The 25224-nt window shown below is 46.2% G+C and overlaps 1 protein-coding gene and 1 long non-coding RNA gene across 3 annotated transcripts; both read left to right on the top strand.

Moving 5' to 3' along the window:
- Nucleotides 1-459: 459 nt before the first annotated feature.
- Nucleotides 460-9451, top strand: marchf5l (membrane-associated ring finger (C3HC4) 5, like). 2 transcript variants are annotated; one of them, XM_078088504.1, is made up of 7 exons: nucleotides 460-569; nucleotides 1229-1336; nucleotides 5585-5787; nucleotides 6620-6750; nucleotides 6827-6998; nucleotides 7538-7704; nucleotides 7797-9451. In XM_078088504.1, the coding sequence occupies exons 2-7, from the start codon at nucleotides 1308-1310 to the stop codon at nucleotides 7959-7961; spliced, it is 867 nt and encodes a 288-aa protein (XP_077944630.1). In that variant the 5' UTR covers nucleotides 460-569; nucleotides 1229-1307; the 3' UTR covers nucleotides 7962-9451. The 2 variants fall into 2 exon arrangements, with proteins under 2 accessions (XP_077944630.1, XP_077944631.1); XM_078088505.1 differs by having other exon boundaries at nucleotides 465-569; nucleotides 1236-1336.
- Nucleotides 9452-16051: 6600 nt separating this feature from the next.
- On the top strand, nucleotides 16052-21249 carry LOC144388234 (uncharacterized). The gene is made up of 3 exons (XR_013452544.1): nucleotides 16052-16138; nucleotides 16414-16482; nucleotides 20358-21249. It is a non-coding gene; the product is annotated as an uncharacterized LOC144388234 (long non-coding RNA).
- Nucleotides 21250-25224: the final 3975 nt, after the last annotated feature.

The following is a 25224-nucleotide window of genomic DNA, read 5'->3' as shown; positions in this document are numbered from 1 at the left end:
TGAAAGTTGATATTTGATCATCTCTAACCCTACACTATCAATCGCTCTGGAATCTGGTCTGGCATTGTGCTTATGGCCACGTTTTTATTGTTCAACTTGGATATGAGAGTCATGATCATATGAGATGATTGTCTTTCTGTTTGTACAAATTACGTAATACCAATAAGTTGTTATTAGTGATGAGTGGTGCAGAAAGTGTAATGGATGCCTATTTAAATCATTTCAAATGTGCCAGGTGCAACATTAAAGTGATGAGAATGGTTAATACATCAATCATTTGATTTTTGCTTTTACTTAATTTAGATTACATTTTAATATAATTCGAGGGGTGAGGTATAGTATAAGGTCAAGGTTGTAAAGGGTTAGGCTACATAAATAATACAGTAGAAGTCAAGGAGCAGAATTTAGATTGCATGATTTCCCACACGCCCTGAATGCAGCATGTAGCGTCACTGACACCGACCAATCAGATAACGTAGCTGCTAAAAGCTTAGCTCGTCTTCTGTAGCTAGCATAACTGTACGAGGCTGTAAACACATTCTATATTCGGATATATTCCTCTTTTCCCGGTAGGAGACTTTTTCTATTTATATATAAACTGATGGGGTTCGAGGGCAGTTGTCATAGGGGTCAACTTAGCTTAGCTTACTAGTTGACTTTAGCTCAATATAAAAGTAGGGGACGACCCTCAGTTCAAGAGAACTAACGTTAGCTCTTAGCATTTGCAGGGTTAGTAACGTTACCTGTAGTGGGCCTTTTATTTCCTCCATAAATTGTAGTACTTCTTATATACAGTCTCTGTGTACTTATGAATCACAGTACTATAGTACTTCTTATATAAAGTATTTGTCACCTACAGTACTTCTTATATACTACATAGACTGTAGTACTTCTCATATACAGTCTGTGTACTTTGTTACTTATATACAGTCTATTTGTACTGTAGTACTTTTTATATGTATCTCGGATAAACGGCTCCAGTCAACACATTTTCTCTCAATTTAATGAGAAAGTGTTTGACTGGTACATGTGTGATATAAACGGAGAGGTTATATACATACACATCTGTGTGTATACAATACACTTTAATATATATGTATATCTCTGCAAAGTTCAAAGGTCATAGCTGTGGTCTGTGTGTACTGTAGTATTTCTTATACATAGACATTAGTACTTCTTATACAGTGTACTGCAGTAGCCTAAATGTTATTTCTATCTCTCTGGAGAGGTCATAGGTCATTGCCACAGGCTGTTCATGGTGACCTCCGGGAGAGAAGATCCTCATCATCATCATCATCATCATCATCATGTCCTTAACTGAGGAGAAGCCTGAGAAGTGAGACTCAATCATTATATTCTGTTAACTAAAAGTTTTTTTTATTATCATTTTTTTAATACAACAAAATTCTGTTTGGTAGCACAAAGTCAGCCAGTAGCACAAACAATATACGATAGATAGAGATAAGATAGAGATAAACCGGAGGAATAAGTTAATAATACCAAAGACAAAAATACAAAACGTGAATAAAAAAATGACTGAAGTACAAAATACTTCAGTAATAAATTAAAGCTGCAAGCAGCGATGGCCAGGTCCTCCCTACTCCGCAGGTCGGGGCACTGGCCGGAGGGCTGAAAACGCAGCCAAGAACTCCTGCGGCCGTTGGACAAAGCGTCCAAGAGTCAGTCAGTCGCTAACCATAAGGAGCGACACCAGAAATGCCGCTTTGCAAATTTTCATCTTTAACATCCAACTTTCTTCAAAATCTCATTCACAAGACTACTTCTGTTCAGTTGCAGATTGGATTTAAAAGGAAACAATCAATAGTTAGATCATTTCACTTCAGATTGATCGTACACATCCCCATGGTGTCACTCAGGGATAAGCAGGACATTATGATGTACCATTCCAAAATTAAAGCCTTTCAAAACACCATTCATGAGCCAATTTCCTTCAAAGTCTCAATTACAAGATTACATCTGGTCAATTTCAGATTAGATCTAAAAGGAAACACAGTGCACAGTATTTCCACTTCAGGCAGAGACTACACATCCCCACGGTGTGACCCAGTGATAACCAGGACATTCTAATGTACCATTTTAGAAGTGTGTGTTTTTCACAAAATTCAAAATGGCGGAAAATGTAGTTCGCCGCATTTGCATACCATGATTGACTTTTTGCAGAGCAGATGTCAATCGGACATTGGGGGGTGGAACTGGCCTAGTGTGGTACTATGAGGGACGCTATAGGGACATTTCTTGATACCCAAATGCGAGACCCCCAAATTGTCACATTTTTGAACAGTCCTGAGTGTAGAGGCTACAGCTCTGGGGACGAAGCTGTTCCTCAGCCTTTTTGTGCGTGTTTGTATGCTTTTCCCTGATGGCGGGGGGACAAACAGACCTGGCTGGGTCGGCTCCTTGCTGATGTTGCTAGGGCTGCAACTAACGATTATTTTTTCGATTAGTCGACTAATCTAACGATTATTTACCAGTGTAGGAGCGTGGAAACAAACAAAGAGGCAAGTATTCCTTTTGGCTACAACGCGTGACCGTTTATTCCCATTCAATAATTTTGGATTTTGAACTTCAAATGTATTTGAGTAACAAGTTGATACAAATGTAATCATAATAATAAATACATTGAATAGTAATACAAAATGTGAAAATATGCGTTTAAAAGTAAAGAGAAAGTGGAAATAAAGTTTTAAAAGTAACTCAATAGCAATAAAATCAAGTGACGAGCATGTTGAGGATGTTCTCTGCCTCCTTCATCTGAGTGCACGAGCCTCTGAAGGACAAACTCGTGCACGTGCCTTTGCTAAGTACTAAAGGAGAAAGACAAAAACACAAAGCTTTAATGATCACGTTGTAGGCTTTAGTTTTTTTTATTATGCTGGAGTAGATGTCTCGTATTTGTGTTGAAATTATTTTTGTGTTTGAAGAGTGCTAACAAAAAGACAGGCTACAATAATTCACTGATTTACTGCACTGCATTTAACATAATAGCGTTAGCAAGCATCCTCCGTCAGACGTTCTAAAAGACTAACAAATTGTAGCACTTAAATTGCACTTATAACGCTATCTATAGCAATTTGTAAATTGGCTTATTTGAGGAAATTGCACTTTCTTGTTTCTTGTTCTTCTGAGTTTGTATCCTTATGGTTGAATGCACTTATTGTAAGTCGCTTTGGATAAAAGCGTCAACTAAATGACATGTGATGTAATTTTCTGTTCTCCAACACGTGAGTGTAAACCTTACGATAAGCTAACAAGGCTAGCGTTACTTTAGTTAGCTAAACTTACCCACGAGGAGGCTTTTTTGACTCTCACGTTCAACTTGATAAACTTGTTCTTTTCCTTGGTGCATGTAGACAATAGAAGCGATAGCGCCCCCAGCATGTCCTGCGATGTATTGCAATGCTGATGGAAAAAGATCCATAGCTCTTTCTAATATATGACGCGTCGACGATAGAAATCCGCGTTGACGATAGAAATCCGTGCCGACGATTTTTTATTACCGCCGATTACGTCGACTAATCGTTGCAGCCCTAGTTGTTGCTGGCCTTCTTGTGTAGACTGCGAGCATACAGCGTGTCCAGAGTCTGGAGCTTGGTCCCTATGATCCTCTGGCTGACTATCTGGGCCAGGTCTGTGTACCACACGGTGGCGCTGTAGCAGAGAATTGTCTCGATGGTGCTCATGTAGAAGTTGATCAGCAGCTGAGAGGTGAGTTTTGCTTTCTTGAGTTTCCTCAAGAAGAAGAGCCTCTGTTGGGATTTTTTCACCAGGTGGGAGGTATTGATGGTCCATTTGAGATTCTTTGTTATGTGGGTTCCTAGAGATTTGCTTTCACTCACACTCTCCTCCTTCTCCCTGTTTATGTGGAGAGGAGGAGGTGTGGTCTTCCTGGTTGTCCTGAAATCCACGATGATCTCTTTGGTCTGTAATGTGCCTCCTTGTTGTCTGATATCAGACCTACTGAAGTGGTGTCATCAGCAAACGTCACTATAGTGTGTAGGACTGCATGGGTTTGCAGTCATTGGTGTGAGTGTGAAGACGGCCGGACTGTGCAGGCAGCCCTGTGGAGCTCCTGTGTTCTGGATGAAGGTGGAGGATGCCATTCTGACGGTATGTGGATAATCCAAGGTTATTGAGTTTGTCTACCAGTTTATGGGGGACTATTGTGTTGAAAGCGGAGGAGGAATCAATGTGTTTGGATGCTCCAGGTGGGTCAGGGGTGTGTGGAGTGCCATTGTCACAGCATCTTCCTTGATCTGTTTCCCCGGTAGGCAAACTGGTGGCTGTCCAGATCATTGAGGTTGTTACCCTCGATTTGGATATTACAAGTCTCCTAAAGCACTTTATCATAATTTTTGTCAGGGCTATTGGGGTAGTTGTTGAGACATATGTCCGTTTGTCTTTTGGGCTTGGGGGTAATGGTAGTGTGTTTGAGGCATGTGAGTACAACAGACTGTTGCTGTGATTGGCTAAAGATGTTGGTAAACACCCCGGCTGTTGGTCGGCACATGACTTCACTGTACGGTCTGGTACCCTGTCTGGTCCTGCTGCTTTGGTGATCTTCATCACAGTGGATCTCAGCAGGTAGCAGTGTAGGACAAGTGCAGGGTGGTGTGGTTGCAGTTGTCACTTTGATGGTGTTGTTGTCAAAGCGAGCAAATAACTTGTTGAGGACATCAGAGAGGGCGGCATCATGGCTGGTCTGTGAGGTGCGTTTTTGTAGTCTGTTAAGACTTTGATGCCTCTCCACATGCTGCGCGGGTTGTTTCAAAATGCCCCCCGGTACGCTGCTGGTATCTGCTTTTGGCTTCTTAGATGCTTTTCTTCGGTTCTTTGTGGGCATTGCTGTAGGCCAAGCTGTCTCCTGACCTGTAGGCAGCATTTTGTGCTTTAAGCTGAGACCGTTCATTCCTGTCCAACCATAGTTTTGGGTTTGGCAACACCTTGATTGTTTTGGTGGTGAGCATGGTCTCATTGCAGTAGACTATGTTAGTCAAGTCAGATGAGCGGTATTCCTTCAGGTCTGTGCTCTGTGCGAACAGGTCGCTGTCTGTGTTTTCAAAACAGTCCTGCAGCAGAGAAGTGGACTCTTCCCTCCAGACTTGGACGGTTTTGACAGTTGGTCTTGTTCTGCAGATCAGGGGTTTATAAGATGGGTCATTTTTATTGAGATGTGGTCTGACCGTGATGATGAAGTTGTATATGCGTCTGGGATATTTGTAAAACGTTTTACATTTTTGTACAGTTTGGGCATTACAGTCTTAAAATCAATTTGATCAGTCTCCTGCTATGATCACAGCTCCCATCTTGGTTTCTAATCTTTTGTGATTTATACAGAACATCTAGAACATTTAAGCCGCTTGTATTTCTTTGATACGTCCTGTGTAAGTGTCTGTGTCAGTGGTTAACCTCTGACCTCTTTAAAGCCTGTTAACCTTATCAACTCCCTGTGGCTGTGTATCCAGTCACACACACACACACACACACACTGCCAGAGATAAACACACAGAGACACAGTTGGTACCACTGTGTGTCTCATCATGTGTGTGTCTGTGTGTCCCTCTAGACACTGCTGGGTGTGCTTCGCCTCTGAGAGAGACGACCTTAATGCCGACTGGGTGAGCCCCTGCAGGTGTAAAGGATCCACTAAATGGATCCACCAACTGTGTCTTCAGCGCTGGCTGGATGAGAAGCAGAAAGGAAACGGTGGAGGAGCAGTGAGCTGTCCTCAATGTGGCACCGAATACCACATCTCCTTCCCTAAGATGGGTAAGTTGGGGTCCAAGTCTCAAACCTTAACCTGTCATCCGGAAGAACTTCTGTAGACAATACAAGTGCATCTCAATCAATTGATATATCATCTAAAATATAATTGATCTCAGTAAGTCAAGTGCAAAAAGTGAAACACAGATATTACATAGATCCATTATACACACGGTGATGTATTTGAAGTCTTTTTGTTCAAATTTGGCTGATTATGGCATACAGCTAATGAAAAGCCCAGATTCATTATCTTAGAAAGTTAGAATTTTTCATAGCCTAATTAAAAAACAATTATGTTGTTGCGGTATGTCCTACTGAAAGGTATGTAACAGTGCACAGTATGTACTCATGAAACTCGTCAGCGCAGGGAAGCGTGAAGTGCTCTAAAGTTTCCTGGTGCTGCGCTAACTTTGGACTTGATTAAACACAGTGGACCAACAAATCGCCACCGCTCACAATATTCTCATGTTCTGAGATACTAATTCTGGGGTTTTCATTAGATGTAAGCCATGATGATCAACATTTAAACAAATAACCGCTCCGTTTATATCACTATGTGTGAAATTAATCTACACAACATAATACATTGAATTACTGAAATAAATTCTGATTATATTCTAATTCATTGAGATGCCCCTGTAATTCCTCTCCACACATTCTTTAAAATAGCAACCATATGCAACTAAAGTACAAAATAGGTTTTAGTCGCAAATAAGACAAAACACCCAATACCGCAAACCAAAGTATTTTTTAATTATTCTTCTGGAACGTTATCTTCTATCTTTCTTTGCTTTCTGCAGTAGAAGCAGTGTTCAGCAGTGTTCTCGTCTGTCTTTAGGCCCCTTGGTGTTTCTGCTCCAGCAAGTGGACAGAGCACTCTCACGGATCAGTCCATTTGCTGCTGTGGGGGTGATGGTCGGCACCATCTACTGGTCAGCCGTCACATACGGAGCTGTGACTGTCATGCAGGTCCACACTATGTATTGCAGAGGGGTAAGGTGAACCTAGAGTGCTGCACTGTGCTGACCTCTTGCTCTTGCTCCAGGTCGTTGGACACAAGAAGGGTCTTTACTTGATGGAGCGAGCCGACCCGCTCTTCCTGCTCATGGGGCTGCCCACTATCCCTGTCCTGCTGGTGCTGGGAAAAATGATCCGCTGGGAGGACCATGTGGTGAGGCTGCTGCAGAGGTACTCATACAGAGGGAAGCTGCCGCCAGGTACACACACACACACACACACACACACACACACACACACACACACACACACACACACGACTGTGTGAGTTAATTAATTATTGGTTTTGGCCAACAGATACAATTTTCAATTGCGTGCAATCACATGAATCTCTGTGATTTAATTGCATTGTAATGTGCGAAATTCAGCAATGAATCCAAAAGTTGTGTGTTGCGTACTTTTATTTTAAAAGTACTGCTATATGAACAAATACACTAACATTTGGCTGGCAAACACATTAAACAAATAAGGTGTTTCTTAACGGCAGCATTCCCTTTACACAGCAGCAAGTACAATATTGTAAATCTCAACTTAAATATTAATGTAATCAAATCAAATATGAAACACTCCCCCCCCCAAATGATTATATTGGCTAAGGCGGGGGTGACGCCCCTGAATAATAATAATTAAGATAAAGCGTGTTGTGTGATAATTGTCGGCGTCAATTAATTGACTCATTTATATATATATATATATATACACATGAGATTATAGTCAATATCTACCTGCTGCACACCAGGGGCCAGTCGTTACCTGTCCAGAGTCCCTGCTGAAGGTATCGCTGCAGGAGACCACCTGTCTGTGTCCAGGACTCTGTGTGGAGCCCTCATCTTTCCCTCCATTGCCAGTGTGGTGGGCCGGCTGCTCTTTGTACGGATGCCTCCTAATCTTCAGCGCACTTTGCTGGTGAGTACAAAGGATATGATATGCAACAGTGCTTATATCTGGAGTAGATGTCCTTCAGCATCGAGACCTTTTTTCTTCCTCTGTCCACATAGGGCGGCATGGCCTTTGTGTTGATTAAAGGAGTTCTAAAGGTGTATTTCAAGCAGCAGCAGTGCGTCATTCAGGCCAGCAGGAACATACTCAACTACCCAGAGAGGAGCGCAGATGAATCCAACGAATCTGAAGACGAGGACACAGAGGACAGTGGGAATGAATAGTCGTACAACATGGAGAGAGACTGTTGGCCGAGATGATGGTACAAAAGATCAATGTATGTTGTATCTGGAGCTTCCAGAGATTTGGGACAAAGTATCATGACTCACTTCTCAAACAATGTTTGTTGCCTTAATTCTGTGATCTTTGCCCCAAGTCTCAAATTGGTGACAGTTTGTCTTATTCTAACAGCAAAGGACAGCCAATCCTGTTAAAGCACATCAAACCTAAGCAACTTCATTTTACCATTAAACACACAAGTCCAAAGGGTAAGAGTTTGGGTAAGAACGGGAGTCTGCTTAAAGTATGTTAATATTATATTACAATACGATTCATGGCCTTATCCTTTTATATGCTGCCCAAATATAGATGGATAAGTCTTGAGTGAAGCTCAGGTGTTTACCGAGTTAAGGTGTGTGGCATATGGTCATTGCTTGTTGTGGTATTTTCACTGCAAGTTAATGAGTGTGAGATACACGTTTATTGATCATCCTCACCTAAGGGCTCTTTGGGATGTTTGTATGAGGTACTTCTCTAAAGTTAGGCTTTTAATACAGTGGTTTGAGTTAGGAGTACAAAAATGTTCTGCTGTGACATTTAAAAGATGAAAACGAATCACCAATTGTTTCCACGGTTAAAAAGTCTTTGAAGAGCCTTTGAAGTGAACACAGATAACCGCTTCAGCTGTAAATATCTCTCTGAAAGCTGGGTGTGGTAGTTTATTATGTGTATACGATTAATGGACGTCATCTAACTACAGGTCAATATTTACCCGTTCACCCACTCACATTCACACTAACCAGGATCTCAACTAGTCATTCATTCCCTCCAGCACAGCTGTGGGGATCTATAAACCCGAAGCCCCTGTAGACCGCTGTACGTCGGAGCAACAGCTCTTACTATAATGAGTTTCATAGAACTCTGTACTGTAGTAATATACTGAGTAGAAGTACCTCATACCACCATAAATTGAACACAGAACGGGATGAGCACCGGACTTTAGCATTAGGCCCATGCAGACCTCTACTATTTATATAAATCTATATATAGATAGCCATATATGTCTATATATTGAGTATATTGAGTTTACGGTATCAAGGTTGTTGATGTAATGGATTCAAAATGTTCCCTGTTGTTTCTTCCCACAGGTTTTAAAGATGTGTCAGTGTCTGGGCCTCAAGGTTCTGACTGAGTGGTTTCTTGTTTAATCAAAGTGTGCTGTTGTTTCTCACAGACTCAACCAGCGGAAGTGCTGTTCTATGAACTTTGACCTCACTGCTATAGCGAGGCAATGGCTTAAGTGATTGTAATATCGAATGTTCCCGCAGCAGATAGAATAGTTTTATTGATTGTTTGTTTTCTCTGCACATTTTGAATATGTTCAATGAAAATAAAAGTTTCGGATTCATCATTGGTTCGAAGCCCTTCATGCCGTGTAAAATGAAGACAAATAAATGATTGATTGTTGAGATAAAAATAAAACTGGTGATCATAAGACTGAGGATACATCCACTCTAATACGTTTTCGTATTAAAACGCATATGTTTCACTACGTTTACACTTAGCGTGCACACTACGTCTGCATTTTCAAACACCAAAAACGGATCAGTTTGATGTTGGTTGGGATTGATTCCAGTAATTGTGAGGAAAAAAAGTATGTGTCTAGTATGACAAAGAATATAATATATACAGATGTCATTTTTGGTTATGTGTTCCTAGTAGATTAGATTAGATTAGATTAAATTCAACTTTATTGTCATTGCACAGGGTACAAGTACTGAGGCAACAAAATGCAGTTTAACATCCAACCAGAAGTGCAAAATAGCAGAAAGTGCAGAGTGTGCGCATATGTAAAGTGTAATAAGTGAATAAATAGATATGTACAGTAAGAAATAGTTGTGCAATATGAACAGTAAGAAATGGATATACAATAACAGTGCAAATGTTCAGTGGCTGTAGGAGGGTGTGTGGCAGTCAAGCCAGGGTAGAAGTACAGTCACTGAGGGAGATGTGTGTGTGTGGGGGTGGGGGCAGAGTTCAGTAAAGTGACAGCCGCAGGGATGAAGCTGTTCCTGAACCTGCTGGTCCTGGAACGGCGCACCCTGTAGCGCCTCCCAGAGGGGAGGAGGGCAAACAGTCTGTGGCTGGGGTGAGAGCTGCGTGCCCTCCGCAGACATCTCTTGCTCTGGACGCCTCAATGGTGGGGAGTGAGGAACCGGTGATGCGTTGGGCAGTTTTCACCACCCTCTGCAGTGATTTACGGTCCGCGACAGAGCAGCTGCCGTACCGTACTGAGATGCAGTTTGTAAGGATGCTCTCTATGGTACAGCGGTAGAAATTCTCTAGAATCTGAGGAGACAGATGGGCCTTCTTCTACTTTATAGTAATATTTATTGGGTCATTAATATATGAACATAAATATTACATTTGCATTGCATTTTGAGAAGGAGAGCAGTTATCCACATTTAATGTTTCTTATAATTGCAATCAGTACACCCAAAATGGGTAAAATTTAGTCAATGCATTATAAAACTAGCTCATGAAGAACGGAGCAGTCATGACTGAATGTGTGAGAAAGAAGCAGATTTGAAACCAGTTGTAATTAAAAGATCACGCAGAAATGTCTCTTGATCCTTTTAGTAACGCGTAGTCTTGTGACACTTTTTGAATTCCAGCATCATGAACACTTATTATTATTATTATTATTAATTTATTATTATTATCCTAATGCCTTATCTGAATCATTAACAAGCTTCAGTGGACAGGTGATGAAGACAGATCTTGGAGTCAAGTAATGAATATCTCATTTATTGTGCGTCTGTAGATGTTAAGGGTTTTATTTTAGTTTCCTCGCAGAATTTAAGGCTTTTACAGAGCCAAGTCAACATTTATTTATTATTGAAGAGGTATTGGTATCATTGTTGTCATCAGCATCATATGATATATCTAGGCCTTATATGTGAAATGTGATAAATAAATTCGAATGAATAATTTTATCACCAATGATGTGAGACACTTGTTCCTTTTCTCCTCTCGATACAGGGCATGATTTGGACCTCACTTGGCCTGCACAGGTGGGTGGTGTCCCTACGTGCAGAGGACCAGTGCAGTTTAAATGAGACCGGACCTGAGCTTATTGGACCGTGGGAATTGTGAACCTGGTCCATACATGACACTTGTGTATTTCCCCATCAATAAAACGTGTGAAACTTTAATAACTCTTTGTGGGAGTCGGCCACCTGGTTGCCGGACCGCCGCAATCCAACGCTCCAAAGCCTGAGCTACTTGGACCCCGTGCAGGTGTACTTTGGGCCTACATTGTACACCTGTGCAATTTTCCTGTCAAATAAATCACCTTGCCCAAAGAGCGGTCAACAAAGCATATCCTTGTTGTGGTCATAATCAACTTTCTACTGAAAGGGAATATTTCCAAAACATCCTTCACCATTCCCACCGTAGCAAATAAGATAACAGAAAACTATAGAAAACGGGGGAAATCTTTAAGCCTGGAATACATGATACATTCAGTTGAAGAAGGTTGTGCCAATGTTACCAGTATTTTTTCAGATGGGGAAAGTATAGAGAGCAATGCCATTTTAAATTGTTTTTTTTAAATGGGAGTTCTCAAAACTTGGGCAAGGATATTGAGGTTAAAATTGCTTCCGTTCTGCTTAAGTTAGAAACTCTTGCTTGGGTCGAATCCAGCTGTAGATTAGATTTTGCAGGAGTTTAACTATTTGATTGGTTCTGTCTGTGCCGATTACTCAAAAGACTATTAGCCAAGCATTAAGATATAATGAATGCCAGTTTCACCAGTCAGTTGTTTATTCTGACTGATGAGAGAAACCTTGTTAGAAGGTGATACAGGTCAACTTTCCAGTGCCTGGAGGGCAGGGGTTTACTTAAGGACCCACTTTAATGTAGTGGAACTAGTAGAATATATACTCGACCAAAAGAATGGTAAGTAAATAAATGTTTCCACTCTTCACATTGATGCTCTTAACAAGGATATCTAAAATCCTCTAAAACAAAGGTCTTTAACGAAGGACACTGCAAGCTTGGCCAAAAGTGTGGCATACAATGGGCTAAAAACAGGAGTGTGATAATTTTGATCCATGGCTTACTGGGTGCACGGCCAGAGTTTGATAAAATCATCTAAATGGAGAATGGAATGGAAATGGAAAGACACGTTCATCTTTGTTGTGAAGAAGCTCCGCCTGTACGACTATAAAGTAATGATTTGAATAATGAATAATCGTTTTCAATGTGTAGCCATTGAGGAAATGTCCTTCCTGAGCTACTGTAGGCACAGGCAGGCCTTGGTACCTCCTACTTCCTGGTTCACCCATTAGAAAGGGTATAAAAGCTGCACAAAATGAAGCTGCTGTCACCACGTTTGTCCCTTTCTGTGTTGGAGTCTGGCTGGAGAATCCACTGAGCTGGTGGGTGATTTTATTCTCGATTCTTGGGAAACTGATTTGGCCATTGGTGAACTTTCTGTTTGTGTCTCCCAGCTTGTCAGGGAGGCCCAAACCATGTGTGAGCTGGACCAGGTGGAGGAGCCTTAAAGTAACTCCAGGCTGGCATTCGAAGCCACTGCTATTTTGTATTGCTTATTCAGTTCCTCTCTGGAGTTTCTTCATGTTGGTAATATTAGTTAGTTTGCAGATGATTACTTTTGGTAAGTAATTTGTGTTTATTTTTGTGTTTGAGGTTTTCTGCAGAGTAGTATCCCAGATGGTGGGTCTTGTGGCTGGGCCTTTCATCTGCTCATCCCATTGTCCGTTGTGTTCGTCTATTTTCTTTTTACATAGCATGCCTCTATTTTATATTTGTGTGGAGAAACTGAGTTGGTGAGTGCCCTGTGCCAGAGCCTGTTCCTGCCCCGGTGCAGCCTAGTCACCAGTAGCACTCAATTTGTTTGTAGAGGTGCATTTGGTTATTTCTGCAGCTGATGGAAATTGGTTTAATTGTTTTGTATGGTTTCTATATTTTAACTAAATGTTGAACTCTGGGAATACTTTTGCCTCAGTCTGACTTCAGTCACCAGTTGATCTGTGGTTGTTGGATAATTTATGAGGAAATATTTAACCCTGTGCTACCGGTGGTTACAAATGTCTTTCTTCCAGTTGCTCAACTTCTCATGACTTGATCTACACACATTGCATCAGCTAAAACTAATGCATTCTAATACAACCGCCCTACAACTATTTCTCCCTCATTCTCTTGTATCTGTGACGTCGACAGCCCAAATAGAAATCGGCCAATGGTACCCCTAGAGGGGATTTACTTGCACGTTTAACTTTACTAATTGCTTGTGATCTCTTCTCAGACTGCTATGGCTGGTTCTACACCTGCAGAATCAAGATGACCAATGGAAAAACTAAAACTTGCCCTACCTGTGGATTGCCCGTGGGATATTTCGTAACCCTGTTTTATAAATTGTTGCAGATAATTTCATTTTTTTAAAATATTGTATTGTCATTTACTCATTTCAGTTGGTTCAATATGCGTTGGGCAAGAAACCTGGTGGAGACTGTGGTGCCATGAAAGCAAACAAAAGGTATGACTGACTTGGGTTGTTAACAAGTACATTACTAAAGAGCCAATGCTCATATTTAACTGCACGCATTTTTCACAATGTTTTAACTGTTTGAATTGCCCGGTGTTTTATGGTGATTGTGATGTTTGTTCCATAGTACAAGTGAATCTTGTGTGTACCCTGTAAAAGTGCACTTTAAATGCACATTTCTGTGACTAATTTTAAATTTGTATTTAAAGAGAAATTTTTCATTAACTGAACCTGAGTTTGTTGCACAATATATTACAAGTGGGTGTTTTAGAAATCTTTATTGATTTGAATAGTTGCTTAAATATTTCTCATGCAGATGTTTTAAAATGGAAAAAGTCAACCTCATAGTGCTGTACACTTCAGTGTAACCCCAACACTCGTGGGTCGTCGTGGCGCAGGGGTTAGAGAAGGTGTGCTGTGAAGCACAAGGTTGTTTGTTCGACTCCAGGCTGCCCCATGTTCCATGTCGAAGTGTCCCTGAGCAAGACACCTAACCCCTAATTGCTCCTCGGGCAAAAATGTGAAAAAGCCATGGGTTTAAAGTGTAATGTAAGTCGCTTTGGATAAAAGCGTCTGCTAAATGACCTGTAATGTTACAGCAGCACAGGGACGTTAAGACCTTATGTTTACGGGCTTAGTGTTGCAATGTACTCCAATTTCAGTCAAATTTATTGTGTACCTGGATGTTACGTTTTGGGGGTGTTTGTGTTGGTTTGTGTCCTGTCTCTCCATGTACAGGAAATCTGCAGGCAAGATGGCTACCCTTCACCCAAGGTGCAGCCGATTGGATACGACCGACCTGGACTCCTCCCCTTCATTATTGGATGCAGCTGGTGCAGGTCTATAAAGACCTGTCATTGTAGATCTTTGAGGGGGGGTTCTGCAGCTCTGATGGCAGAGCGCTTCTGGTGGCTCGCTGGTGTCCTCTCTCATGGTTCTGTGTTTATTTCCGTCGTTGGGGTTTGTGAGTATCTTGTTCAGAGAGAGAGAGAGTTTGTTTGTTAAAAGGTAGTCCCAGAGCGTGGGCTCTTTGGGTTAGTGTGTATGTTACATTTGTTTTGTATACTGTTTGTTATTTGAGTTAAACATTTTTCTTCCTGTGTTGCAAGGGGGGGGAAAGGGGACATTGTTAGGGAAGAGACCCATGGGTATACACCACCCGTAGCTGACTGCCTGTCTAGATACACTAGGCAAGACCTGGGCGGACCACTCCCTGTACTTTTGGTTAGCGGGCCTCATCCGTGCCCGAGGTAGAGTAAAGGGGGGGGAATTAGGTCAGTTAGGGAAGTGTTCACCCTTTTTGCTTGTTTCTTTGCTTTGGTCTCGCCCAGCCCCTTTTCTCCTGAACATTTGTTTGGTTTTTCCTTTTAAGGAGAGAATAAACCTCCTATTTTGTTTACACCGTTTGCCTGTGCCAGTAGTCGTCACTCGCACCACGACCCCATACCTCTGGTCGCCGCGTTCATCAGGGCTCATGTTTGCGGGGGTTGCGCTCCCTTACACCTAGACTAAGGGAGACGTAACACTGGAATGTAATTTTGGCAGTGAATTGATAAAATGTCAATGTATTCTAGAATATGAGATAGGCCTGAGCTCTTTGTCAAGGTATTTTATGTAATGCTTGTCGTACAAGCTGTAATGGCCCTAATAATATGTCTTTCTAATTGTAAAGAATGCCTAAGTGTTGTGGCCTGTCCTGAAGAACTATTTGGATCCTTTAGCTGCTGTTTAACTATTTGCTGTTTGTCAATGTGTTCGTATTGCTGAATAACATTAGCCTATGGGCAAGAAGATGCCATCTTGTCAGTGTTTCAAAGATTTTTCAGAATGTGTTGTGATTCCACACAGGACGTTCCAGAGAATAAAACAGGCTCCTGCCTTGAGGATCCCCAGAAGTGGTCGAGCAGTTTCAGCCACCTGTGACTAATTTACCAGCAGTCTTTAGTGATTTGAGTGAACGGTAAGACTTTTTTCCAGTTGGTTGGATGGTTTTTGATATGTAATGCTTGTCATGCAGGCTGTGTGACGGGTCTAATAAAACATTATTTTTCAAACTGTCAAGAGCCTGACAGTTAACACATTATGCAACAATCTTCTAAAATGTGGTTGGATGTCCTGAACTATGCCACCATCTTTAGTTGCTTCATTTAAATTTGGCAGCTCTTTGAACGTACAGGGAAACGCCAATCAATGTTCGGAAAGCGTTCCGGTTGGGTAAAGTAGTTCTGTGATTCCACGCAGAACGGTCCAGAGAAGACAACAGGGTCCTGCCTCGGACTCCCTAGGAGTGGCCAAGCAACTTCAGGCTCCTGTGAAAATTGAGGTAAGACCCTTTCTCAGTACTGCTTTTCATGTCATGCTGTGTGAAAAGTCTAATACAATGTTCTGTTAGAATGCCTGACGGTTGGTTGGTTAACTGCATCTGCTGCTAATATGTACGGAACTAGTCCAGTCTTTATCTGTGCTTTCCCGGTGTGTAAAAAGATGCATTGTCAGTGTTTAAATATTTTTTGTTTGCTAAAGTACTGTTGTGCTACGACATGGCAAGCAGCTTTAGCCTCCTGTGGAAACTGCCTTATGCTCCTGCCAAATTGGCGATTTGACTAACTGGTAAGACTTTTTTCCCTGTAATGGTTATGTAATGCTTGTCATGCAGTCTGTGTGACAGATCTAGAAAAATGTTTGAAATGGTATGATTGCATAATATTCTTGCGGTGCTTCTTGTCTTTGGTTGTATGTCCTGAACTATTCGGTTAGAACTATTTTCTATTTGCCAATGTTTTAGGACTGTTTGTATTGCTACATGTAAACCTGTAGGTGAAAGATGTTAGTGTTTAAACCGGTTCTGGATAAGTTGGGTAATGTAGTCTTGTTATTTCTTGCAGGATGATAGAATCCAACTCTCTACAGGCTTTGCCAAATCTAGTCGACCAGCGGACAGGATTTGGTAGAAGGTAAGACCTTTTTCTTGTGTGGCTAAGTGTGGGCTAGGGTTAGCGGGGGCTGCTAAGTGTGGGCTAGGGTTAGCGGGGGCTGCTAAGTGTGGGCTAGGGTTAGCGGGGGCTGCTAAGTGTGGGCTAGGGTTAGCGGGGGCTGCTAAGTGTGGGCTAGGGTTAGCGGGGGCTGCTAAGTGTGGGCTAGGGTTAGCGGGGGCTGCTAAGTGTGGGCTAGGGTTAGCGGGGGCTGCTAAGTGTGGGCTAGGGTTAGCGGGGGCTGCTAAGTGTGGGCTAGGGTTAGCGGGGGCTGCTAAGTGTGGGCTAGGGTTAGCGGGGGCTGCTAAGTGTGGGCTAGGGTTAGCGGGGGCTGCTAAGTGTGGGCTAGGGTTAGCGGGGGCTGCTAAGTGTGGGCTAGGGTTAGCGGGGGCTGCTAAGTGTGGGCTAGGGTTAGCGGGGGCTGCTAAGTGTGGGCTAGGGTTAGCGGGGGCTGCTAAGTGTGGGCTAGGGTTAGCGGGGGCTGCTAAGTGTGGGCTAGGGTTAGCGGGGGCTGCTAAGTGTGGGCTAGGGTTAGCGGGGGCTGCTAAGTGTGGGCTAGGGTTAGCGGGGGCTGCTAAGTGTGGGCTAGGGTTAGCGGGGGCTGCTAAGTGTGGGCTAGGGTTAGCGGGGGCTGCTAAGTGTGGGCTAGGGTTAGCGGGGGCTGCTAAGTGTGGGCTAGGGTTAGCGGGGGCTGCTAAGTGTGGGCTAGGGTTAGCGGGGGCTGCTAAGTGTGGGCTAGGGTTAGCGGGGGCTGCTAAGTGTGGGCTAGGGTTAGCGGGGGCTGCTAAGTGTGGGCTAGGGTTAGCGGGGGCTGCTAAGTGTGGGCTAGGGTTAGCGGGGGCTGCTAAGTGTGGGCTAGGGTTAGCGGGGGCTGCTAAGTGTGGGCTAGGGTTAGCGGGGGCTGCTAAGTGTGGGCTAGGGTTAGCGGGGGCTGCTAAGTGTGGGCTAGGGTTAGCGGGGGCTGCTAAGTGTGGGCTAGGGTTAGCGGGGGCTGCTAAGTGTGGGCTAGGGTTAGCGGGGGCTGCTAAGTGTGGGCTAGGGTTAGCGGGGGCTGCTAAGTGTGGGCTAGGGTTAGCGGGGGCTGCTAAGTGTGGGCTAGGGTTAGCGGGGGCTGCTAAGTGTGGGCTAGGGTTAGCGGGGGCTGCTAAGTGTGGGCTAGGGTTAGCGGGGGCTGCTAAGTGTGGGCTAGGGTTAGCGGGGGCTGCTAAGTGTGGGCTAGGGTTAGCGGGGGCTGCTAAGTGTGGGCTAGGGTTAGCGGGGGCTGCTAAGTGTGGGCTAGGGTTAGCGGGGGCTGCTAAGTGTGGGCTAGGGTTAGCGGGGGCTGCTAAGTGTGGGCTAGGGTTAGCGGGGGCTGCTAAGTGTGGGCTAGGGTTAGCGGGGGCTGCTAAGTGTGGGCTAGGGTTAGCGGGGGCTGCTAAGTGTGGGCTAGGGTTAGCGGGGGCTGCTAAGTGTGGGCTAGGGTTAGCGGGGGCTGCTAAGTGTGGGCTAGGGTTAGCGGGGGCTGCTAAGTGTGGGCTAGGGTTAGCGGGGGCTGCTAAGTGTGGGCTAGGGTTAGCGGGGGCTGCTAAGTGTGGGCTAGGGTTAGCGGGGGCTGCTAAGTGTGGGCTAGGGTTAGCGGGGGCTGCTAAGTGTGGGCTGGGTGTTAGCGGGGGCTGCTAAGTGTGGGCTGGGTGTTAGCGGGGGCTGCTAAGTGTGGGCTGGGTGTTAGCGGGGGCTGCTAAGTGTGGGCTAGGGTGTTAGCGGGGGCTGCTAAGTGTGGGCTAGGGTGTTAGCGGGGGCTGCTAAGTGTGGGCTAGGGTGTTAGCGGGGGCTGCTAAGTGTGGGCTAGGGTGTTAGCGGGGGCTGCTAAGTGTGGGCTAGGGTGTTAGCGGGGGCTGCTAAGTGTGGGCTAGGGTGTTAGCGGGGGCTGCTAAGTGTGGGCTAGGGTGTTAGCGGGGGCTGCTAAGTGTGGGCTAGGGTGTTAGCGGGGGCTGCTAAGTGTGGGCTAGGGTGTTAGCGGGGGCTGCTAAGTGTGGGCTAGGGTGTTAGCGGGGGCTGCTAAGTGTGGGCTAGGGTGTTAGCGGGGGCTGCTAAGTGTGGGCTAGGGTGTTAGCGGGGGCTGCTAAGTGTGGGCTAGGGTGTTAGCGGGGGCTGCTAAGTGTGGGCTAGGGGGTTAGCGGGGGCTGCTAAGTGTGGGCTAGGGGGTTAGCGGGGGCTGCTAAGTGTGGGCTAGGGGGTTAGCGGGGGCTGCTAAGTGTGGGCTAGGGGGTTAGCGGGGGCTGCTAAGTGTGGGCTAGGGGGTTAGCGGGGGCTGCTAAGTGTGGGCTAGGGGGTTAGCGGGGGCTGCTAAGTGTGGGCTAGGGGGTTAGCGGGGGCTGCTAAGTGTGGGCTAGGGTTAGCGGGGGCTGCTAAGTGTGGGCTAGGGTTAGCGGGGGCTGCTAAGTGTGGGCTAGGGTTAGCGGGGGCTGCTAAGTGTGGGCTAGGGTTAGCGGGGGCTGCTAAGTGTGGGCTAGGGTTAGCGGGGGCTGCTAAGTGTGGGCTAGGGTTAGCGGGGGCTGCTAAGTGTGGGCTAGGGTTAGCGGGGGCTGCTAAGTGTGGGCTAGGGTTAGCGGGGGCTGCTAAGTGTGGGCTAGGGTTAGCGGGGGCTGCTAAGTGTGGGCTAGGGTTAGCGGGGGCTGCTAAGTGTGGGCTAGGGTTAGCGGGGGCTGCTAAGTGTGGGCTAGGGTTAGCGGGGGCTGCTAAGTGTGGGCTAGGGTTAGCGGGGGCTGCTAAGTGTGGGCTAGGGTTAGCGGGGGCTGCTAAGTGTGGGCTAGGGTTAGCGGGGGCTGCTAAGTGTGGGCTAGGGTTAGCGGGGGCTGCTAAGTGTGGGCTAGGGTTAGCGGGGGCTGCTAAGTGTGGGCTAGGGTTAGCGGGGGCTGCTAAGTGTGGGCTAGGGTTAGCGGGGGCTGCTAAGTGTGGGCTAGGGTTAGCGGGGGCTGCTAAGTGTGGGCTAGGGTTAGCGGGGGCTGCTAAGTGTGGGCTAGGGTTAGCGGGGGCTGCTAAGTGTGGGCTAGGGGGTTAGCGGGGGCTGCTAAGTGTGGGCTAGGGGGTTAGCGGGGGCTGCTAAGTGTGGGCTAGGGGGTTAGCGGGGGCTGCTAAGTGTGGGCTAGGGGGTTAGCGGGGGCTGCTAAGTGTGGGCTAGGGGGTTAGCGGGGGCTGCTAAGTGTGGGCTAGGGGGTTAGCGGGGGCTGCTAAGTGTGGGCTAGGGGGTTAGCGGGGGCTGCTAAGTGTGGGCTAGGGGGTTAGCGGGGGCTGCTAAGTGTGGGTTAGGGGGTTAGGGTTAGGGTTAGGGTTAGGGTTAGGGAATAAATAGTTTTGGATGGACCTGCGAGCAGGACCATCTGTGCACTGTCCAGCACTGCCTCACAGCCCGCAGCTCTTAGTCCTCATTTAAGCCCTTAGGATACCTGGTTTTTAATTTATTGATCCAGCCCCTCTCCGCTCTCCTCCTCTGGGGAGCGCTCCATCCGGGGTTCATCTGGATCACACACACAGACACAGATTTCCAACTGTGCGAAATAAAATGTGCCACAAGTGGCGTCAGTGTTTTTTTCTTTTTAATGATGTTGTGTTTGTGTTGTGTGAAGCGGGTCGCGATGGTGTTCCCCGTCTCCCCCACATATTGTAATCCACATTGTACACACGTAATGAGGTAAACACAGTTCTTAGACTTGGTGTTTCCCCTGGCTGAGTTCAGGAAAACGTCTCCCGTGCTGTGGCTTTGCAGCCATTTTCTGTGTTTATAAAAGGCATCACTCTGACCTCTCCCCTTAGTGCTGTGCAGAGGTTTTAATTTGGCCTTTACCAGATAATCCAGTAGATTCTTGTTTCTCCTGTAGGCCGGGATGATCCTGTGGTCCTGCAGGACAGAAGACCCTGTGGTGTGGGAGAGGAATCTCCTTCTGCATCCTCTGACCAATGCCATGGTGGAAGGTGAATACGTGGTGACAAAGGGGAGACTGGAGCCCACAGTAATAGGCTTCTTCTCTAGAAATGACCTCTGGCATTTTCTGAGAAAGGTCCTAGAGTACCCCCTGGTGGACAAAGCGTGAAAGAGTACCCCGACTGCAACACGGAAATCCTCTTCTCTGCTGCATATTCTGTGAAACCTCAACAGTTGGGATTTGATTAAGCCAGCATATGTGTGCTTTGGGTGGAAGCTGGTCTTGAAGAGCAGAGCATGTGTGTCTGTCTCCTTAAAAAATACCTTAATGTCCAATGTGTGTGTTTCCTTAAATGTGTTACTTTTAAACGTTGTGGTGTCCAGAAAGTCAACAGAAGTCAAATTGTCGGTGGATTTAATTTTAATAGACTGATTGTGATTGTTGAGGGTGCACAGAAACACTTCAAAATCCTCCCTCGAGTGGGGCCACACACCCCAGATGTCGTCCAAATATCTATAATAATGCAGTGGCTTTTTAGGACATATTTTCAGGACTGATTCCTCCCACTCAGCCATAAAAATGTTAGCGTATGCAGGAGCAAACTTCTTCCCCATCGCTGTACCCTTGATTTGAAGGAAAAATTCCCCATTAAATTCAAAATCATTTTGGGTCAGATTGATCTCCAGTAACTGTAATAATTCTTTTTCTGGTCGCTTTTTGTCGGGGTGTTTCCGAAATGAATTCTTGACGGCCTGCATGCCTTCTTTTATGTCAATGTTTGTATAGAGACTATCAATATCTATGGTGAATAAAATTGAGTTGTCCGGAATGCGGAGTCTTTTAATTATCTCTACAAAGTGGTACGTGTCCTTTATGTAACTCGGGTGTGTGGTCGACAGAGGATTCAAAAAGTGGTCGAGGTACTCTGCAGTGTGATAAGTCTCACTGCTGCAGTCAGACACGATGGGCCTGCCGGGAGGGATTTCATGTGGTTTACTCCACTTGGCAGGGTCCTTGTGTATTTTGGGCAGCATATAGAATAATCTGGCTCTAGGTACAGCGTCACCCATTAAATAATGCTTTTGTTTCAGATTAATAAACTTCTTCTCATGTAGAGTTAGGATGATTTTATTTACAATCGGGACAGTGTTTGGATAAATGGGGTGGGTCAATTTGGTGTAGTATTTGGGATCATTAAGCTGTCTGTAGCCTTCCCATAAATATTGCTCCCTGTCCAAGATCACTATAGAGCTGCCCTTATCTGCTGGTTTAATAACTATGTGTTTGTTATTAACTAGTTCATCAAGTGCCCGCACTTCCTCCCTACTGAGGTTAGGAGGCACGTGATGAATTTTGAAGCGTGTGTTAAAATACCGAATGTCTGATTGTATTAGAGCAGTTATGGTGTGTGGTATTTGTGCCTGTACAGGAGCCCAGGACGATTTATAAATGAACGGGAGTCGTTCACACTCTCTCGAGTTTTCAAAATAAGCCGCCAGCTTTAACCTCCTGTGATACTGCTGTAGATCAAAGCGGCTCTGCTCCACAATCTGTTTATTAGTTCCCTTAGTGGGAATGAAATTTAACCCCCTGCCAAGGAGAGTGCGCTGTGCTTCAGTGAGTTTAAAGTGCTTAGTGAGGTTGATAACTAACTTATCCCCCTCCTGAGTAGGCAGGTTTATGGGGACAATTAGTTTAAGTAGTGAACCCAATTGTCAAATATGCGGGCAGCTGTGGCTCGGGTCCAGTGGATGTGATCCGGACCTGTGTGAAAGAGACCTGCTGGCAGCGCTGGGATGTACTCACACATTCTCGCAATAGCAGTGTTCAGATGTGTGAGGCGCAGTTTCTCCTTCGGGGGAAGATCTCCGGAGAAGTTGACCTGTGGCACAAAAACGTCAGCAGAAGGAAAAGTCAGTCTAACGCTTCGGAGGGCCCTCTGCAGCTGTTTGATGGCCGTCTCCTGCGTTTTTTGGACACGGTTGTTGATGCCGAAGGCCAAAATGACCTTCTGCACCGTGACCTCAGAGGTCGTCTTGTTCATCAGGAGATCTGCGTTCCTGAAGGTGCCCCCTGGAAAAGCATCCACCTGCAGATCCTCGATGTTGTGGGCTGGCAGTTTGTACACATTGGAGTCTCCAATGATGAGCCACTTCCTGGTCACATGGAGACTCCAATCCTGTGCCTTCCTCGCGGTGGACTGGTGTCTGCATGGTCGCTGAGCTCCCTGCGGTGTCTGCAGGCCGGAAGTGGGAGTGGCCACCGGCCGGATCAGCTGGGTCTGCACCGCTGTCCTCAACCTGGTGGTGCTGATGGGCGTTAAGGGAACGTGCCTCACGTCCCTCTGCATCCGGGACCACGGCTCTCTCGCCTCCTGCTGCACCAGCTCCTCCAGGTTCCTCTGGGAGAACTCCACCTCGTCCGTGTTCGGGGCCACACACGGATTGCGCGGTGCGAAGGACCATACAGCAGATATTGAGGGCGTCGCTGCCGCCGGTGGAGGTGTCGGCGGTGATGTCGCTGCTGATGATGGCGCTGTTGCTGCTGCCTCCTCCGCCTCCGTCTCTGCTGCTGCTGCTGCCTCTGCTGAAGCCACTGACGACGAGCTGGGTGAAAGTTCTATTGTGAACTGTGGTCTGCGAAAGTTCAGTCTCTGTGGCCGGGGCAGCTGGGAAGACGGAGTGGGTGAAACCACCTGCTGTGAGCCCCCTGCCGACTGTGGCGTGTCGGGGGAGAGGGTGTCAGAGTTGAAACTAACCTCGATCGGGAAGTCTAACAGGTTCTGGATCAGTGGAGGAGTGCTGGGCTGCCGTTCTGCCGTCACTGGTGAGGAGGGCGTCACCAGCGCCGCCGCTGGAGCATGCGGTCCTGCGTGGACCTGGGCCGCCGTCGTGGTGATGACAGGTGCCACAGGTGCTGCTGCTGCTGCTGCTGCTGCGGCGGGCTGAGGTGAGTCTGGGCGTCTCTGGGCCTCGATAGTGTGTGTGGGCGGTGCGTTTACCGGTTCCGCTCTGGCCACAGGTCTCACTCGCCTCAGGGGATGATTCGCCGGGTCGGTCTGGGCCGCTGGTGCTGCTGTTGTCGCCGGCGCCGCCGCTGCAGGGGCCTGTATTGGCTCATCTACCGCCAGACCGGCCATCCAGTCCACAATTGTCTCTCTGGCCTCTTTTAATGTGTCCGGGCCGAGTCTGCGGCCAAACTGCCTTTTGGCCCAGGCTGCCGCCACCTCGAACGGGTCACTCCACTCTGGACTATTGAGTCTGTGAAGGTTCCGGATCTCCTCCTTTATCACAGACTCATAGTGGTCCTGTAAAATGACCAACGCAGTGTGCTCCCAGTTCTTAGCGTTGCCGTCAATCAGCATCTGCGTGGCCGTGTTGGGAATAGCCGGCTTAATGAATGCGGCTAACTGCTGGGTCATTCTAGAGATCGTGACCGGTGGGTGTGTTATAACAATGTTAGAAAAGTGATGTGCCGCTTTAATGATCTTATGGAGGATCCGGCATTTAACAGTGAAAAGTGGGTCGTCAGATCTGGGCCTATTCTGAGCGCCCTCATTGTTCTGGTTCTGGTTTCGCTGGTACCGTGTGTTATTGCTATTTACGTTGCTATTGTTATTGCTATTATTGTTATAGGGGGCGCGTTGAAAGCGGGAGTCAAAGGACCGGGGCTGTGCGGGTCTTGGGTTAGGGTTAGGGTTAGGGTTAGGGTTAGGGTTAGGGTTAGGGGTTAGGGAATAAATAGTTTTTGATGGACCTGCAAGCAGGACCATCTGTGCACTGTCCAGCACTGCCTCACAGCCCGCAGCTCTTAGTCCTCATTTAAGCCCTTAGGATACCTGGTGTTTAATTTATTGATCCAGCCCCTCTCCGCTCTCCTCCTCTGGGGAGCGCTCCATCCGGGGTTCATCTGGATCACACACACAGACACAGATTTCCAACCGTGCGAAATAAAATGTGCCACAAGTGGCGTCAGTGTTTTTTTCTTTTTAATGATGTTGTGTTTGTGTTGTGTGAAGCGGGTCGCGATGGTGTTCCCCGTCTCCCCCACATATTGTAATCCACATTGTACACACGTGATGAGGTAAACACAGTTCTTAGACTTGGTGTTTCCCCTGGCTGAGTTCAGAAAAACATCTCCCGTGCTGTGGCTTTGCAGCCATTTTCTGTGTTTAAAAAAGACATCACTCTGACCTCTCCCCTTAGTGCTGTGCAGAGGTTTTAATTTGGCCTTTACCAGATAATCCAGTAGATTCTTGTTTCTCCTGTAGGCCGGGATGATCCTGTGGTCCTGCAGGACAGAAGACCCTGTGGTGTGGGAGAGGAATCTCCTTCTGCATCCTCTGACCAATGCCATAGTAGAAGGTGAATATGTGGTGACAAAGGGGAGACTGGAGCCCACAGTAATAGGCTTCTTCTCTAGAAATGACCTCTGGCATTTTCTAAGAAAGGTCCTAGAGTACCCCCTGGTGGACAAAGCGTGAAAGAGCACCCCGACTGCAACACGGAAATCCTCCTCTCTGCTGCATATTCTGTGAAACCTCAACAGTTGGGATTTGATTAAGCCAGCATATGTGTGCTTTGGGTGGAAGCTGGTCTTGAAGAGCAGAGCATGTGTGTCTGTCTCCTTAAAAAATACCTTAATGTCCAATGTGTGGGTTTCCTTAAATGTGTTACTTTTAAACGTTGTGGTGTCCAGAAAGTCAACAGAAGTCAAATTGTCGGTGGATTTAATTTTAATAGACTGATTGTGATTGTTGAGGGTGCACAGAAACACTTCAAAATCCTCCCTCGAGTGGGGCCACACACCCCAGATGTCGTCC

Source organism: Gasterosteus aculeatus, chromosome 14 (genome assembly GCF_964276395.1).
Source record: "Gasterosteus aculeatus chromosome 14, fGasAcu3.hap1.1, whole genome shotgun sequence".
In the NCBI taxonomy this organism is placed as follows: Eukaryota; Metazoa; Chordata; class Actinopteri; order Perciformes; family Gasterosteidae; genus Gasterosteus; species Gasterosteus aculeatus.
The sequence above is the reverse complement of the archived record's forward strand: the minus strand, read 5'-3'. Positions and strand labels throughout refer to the sequence as shown.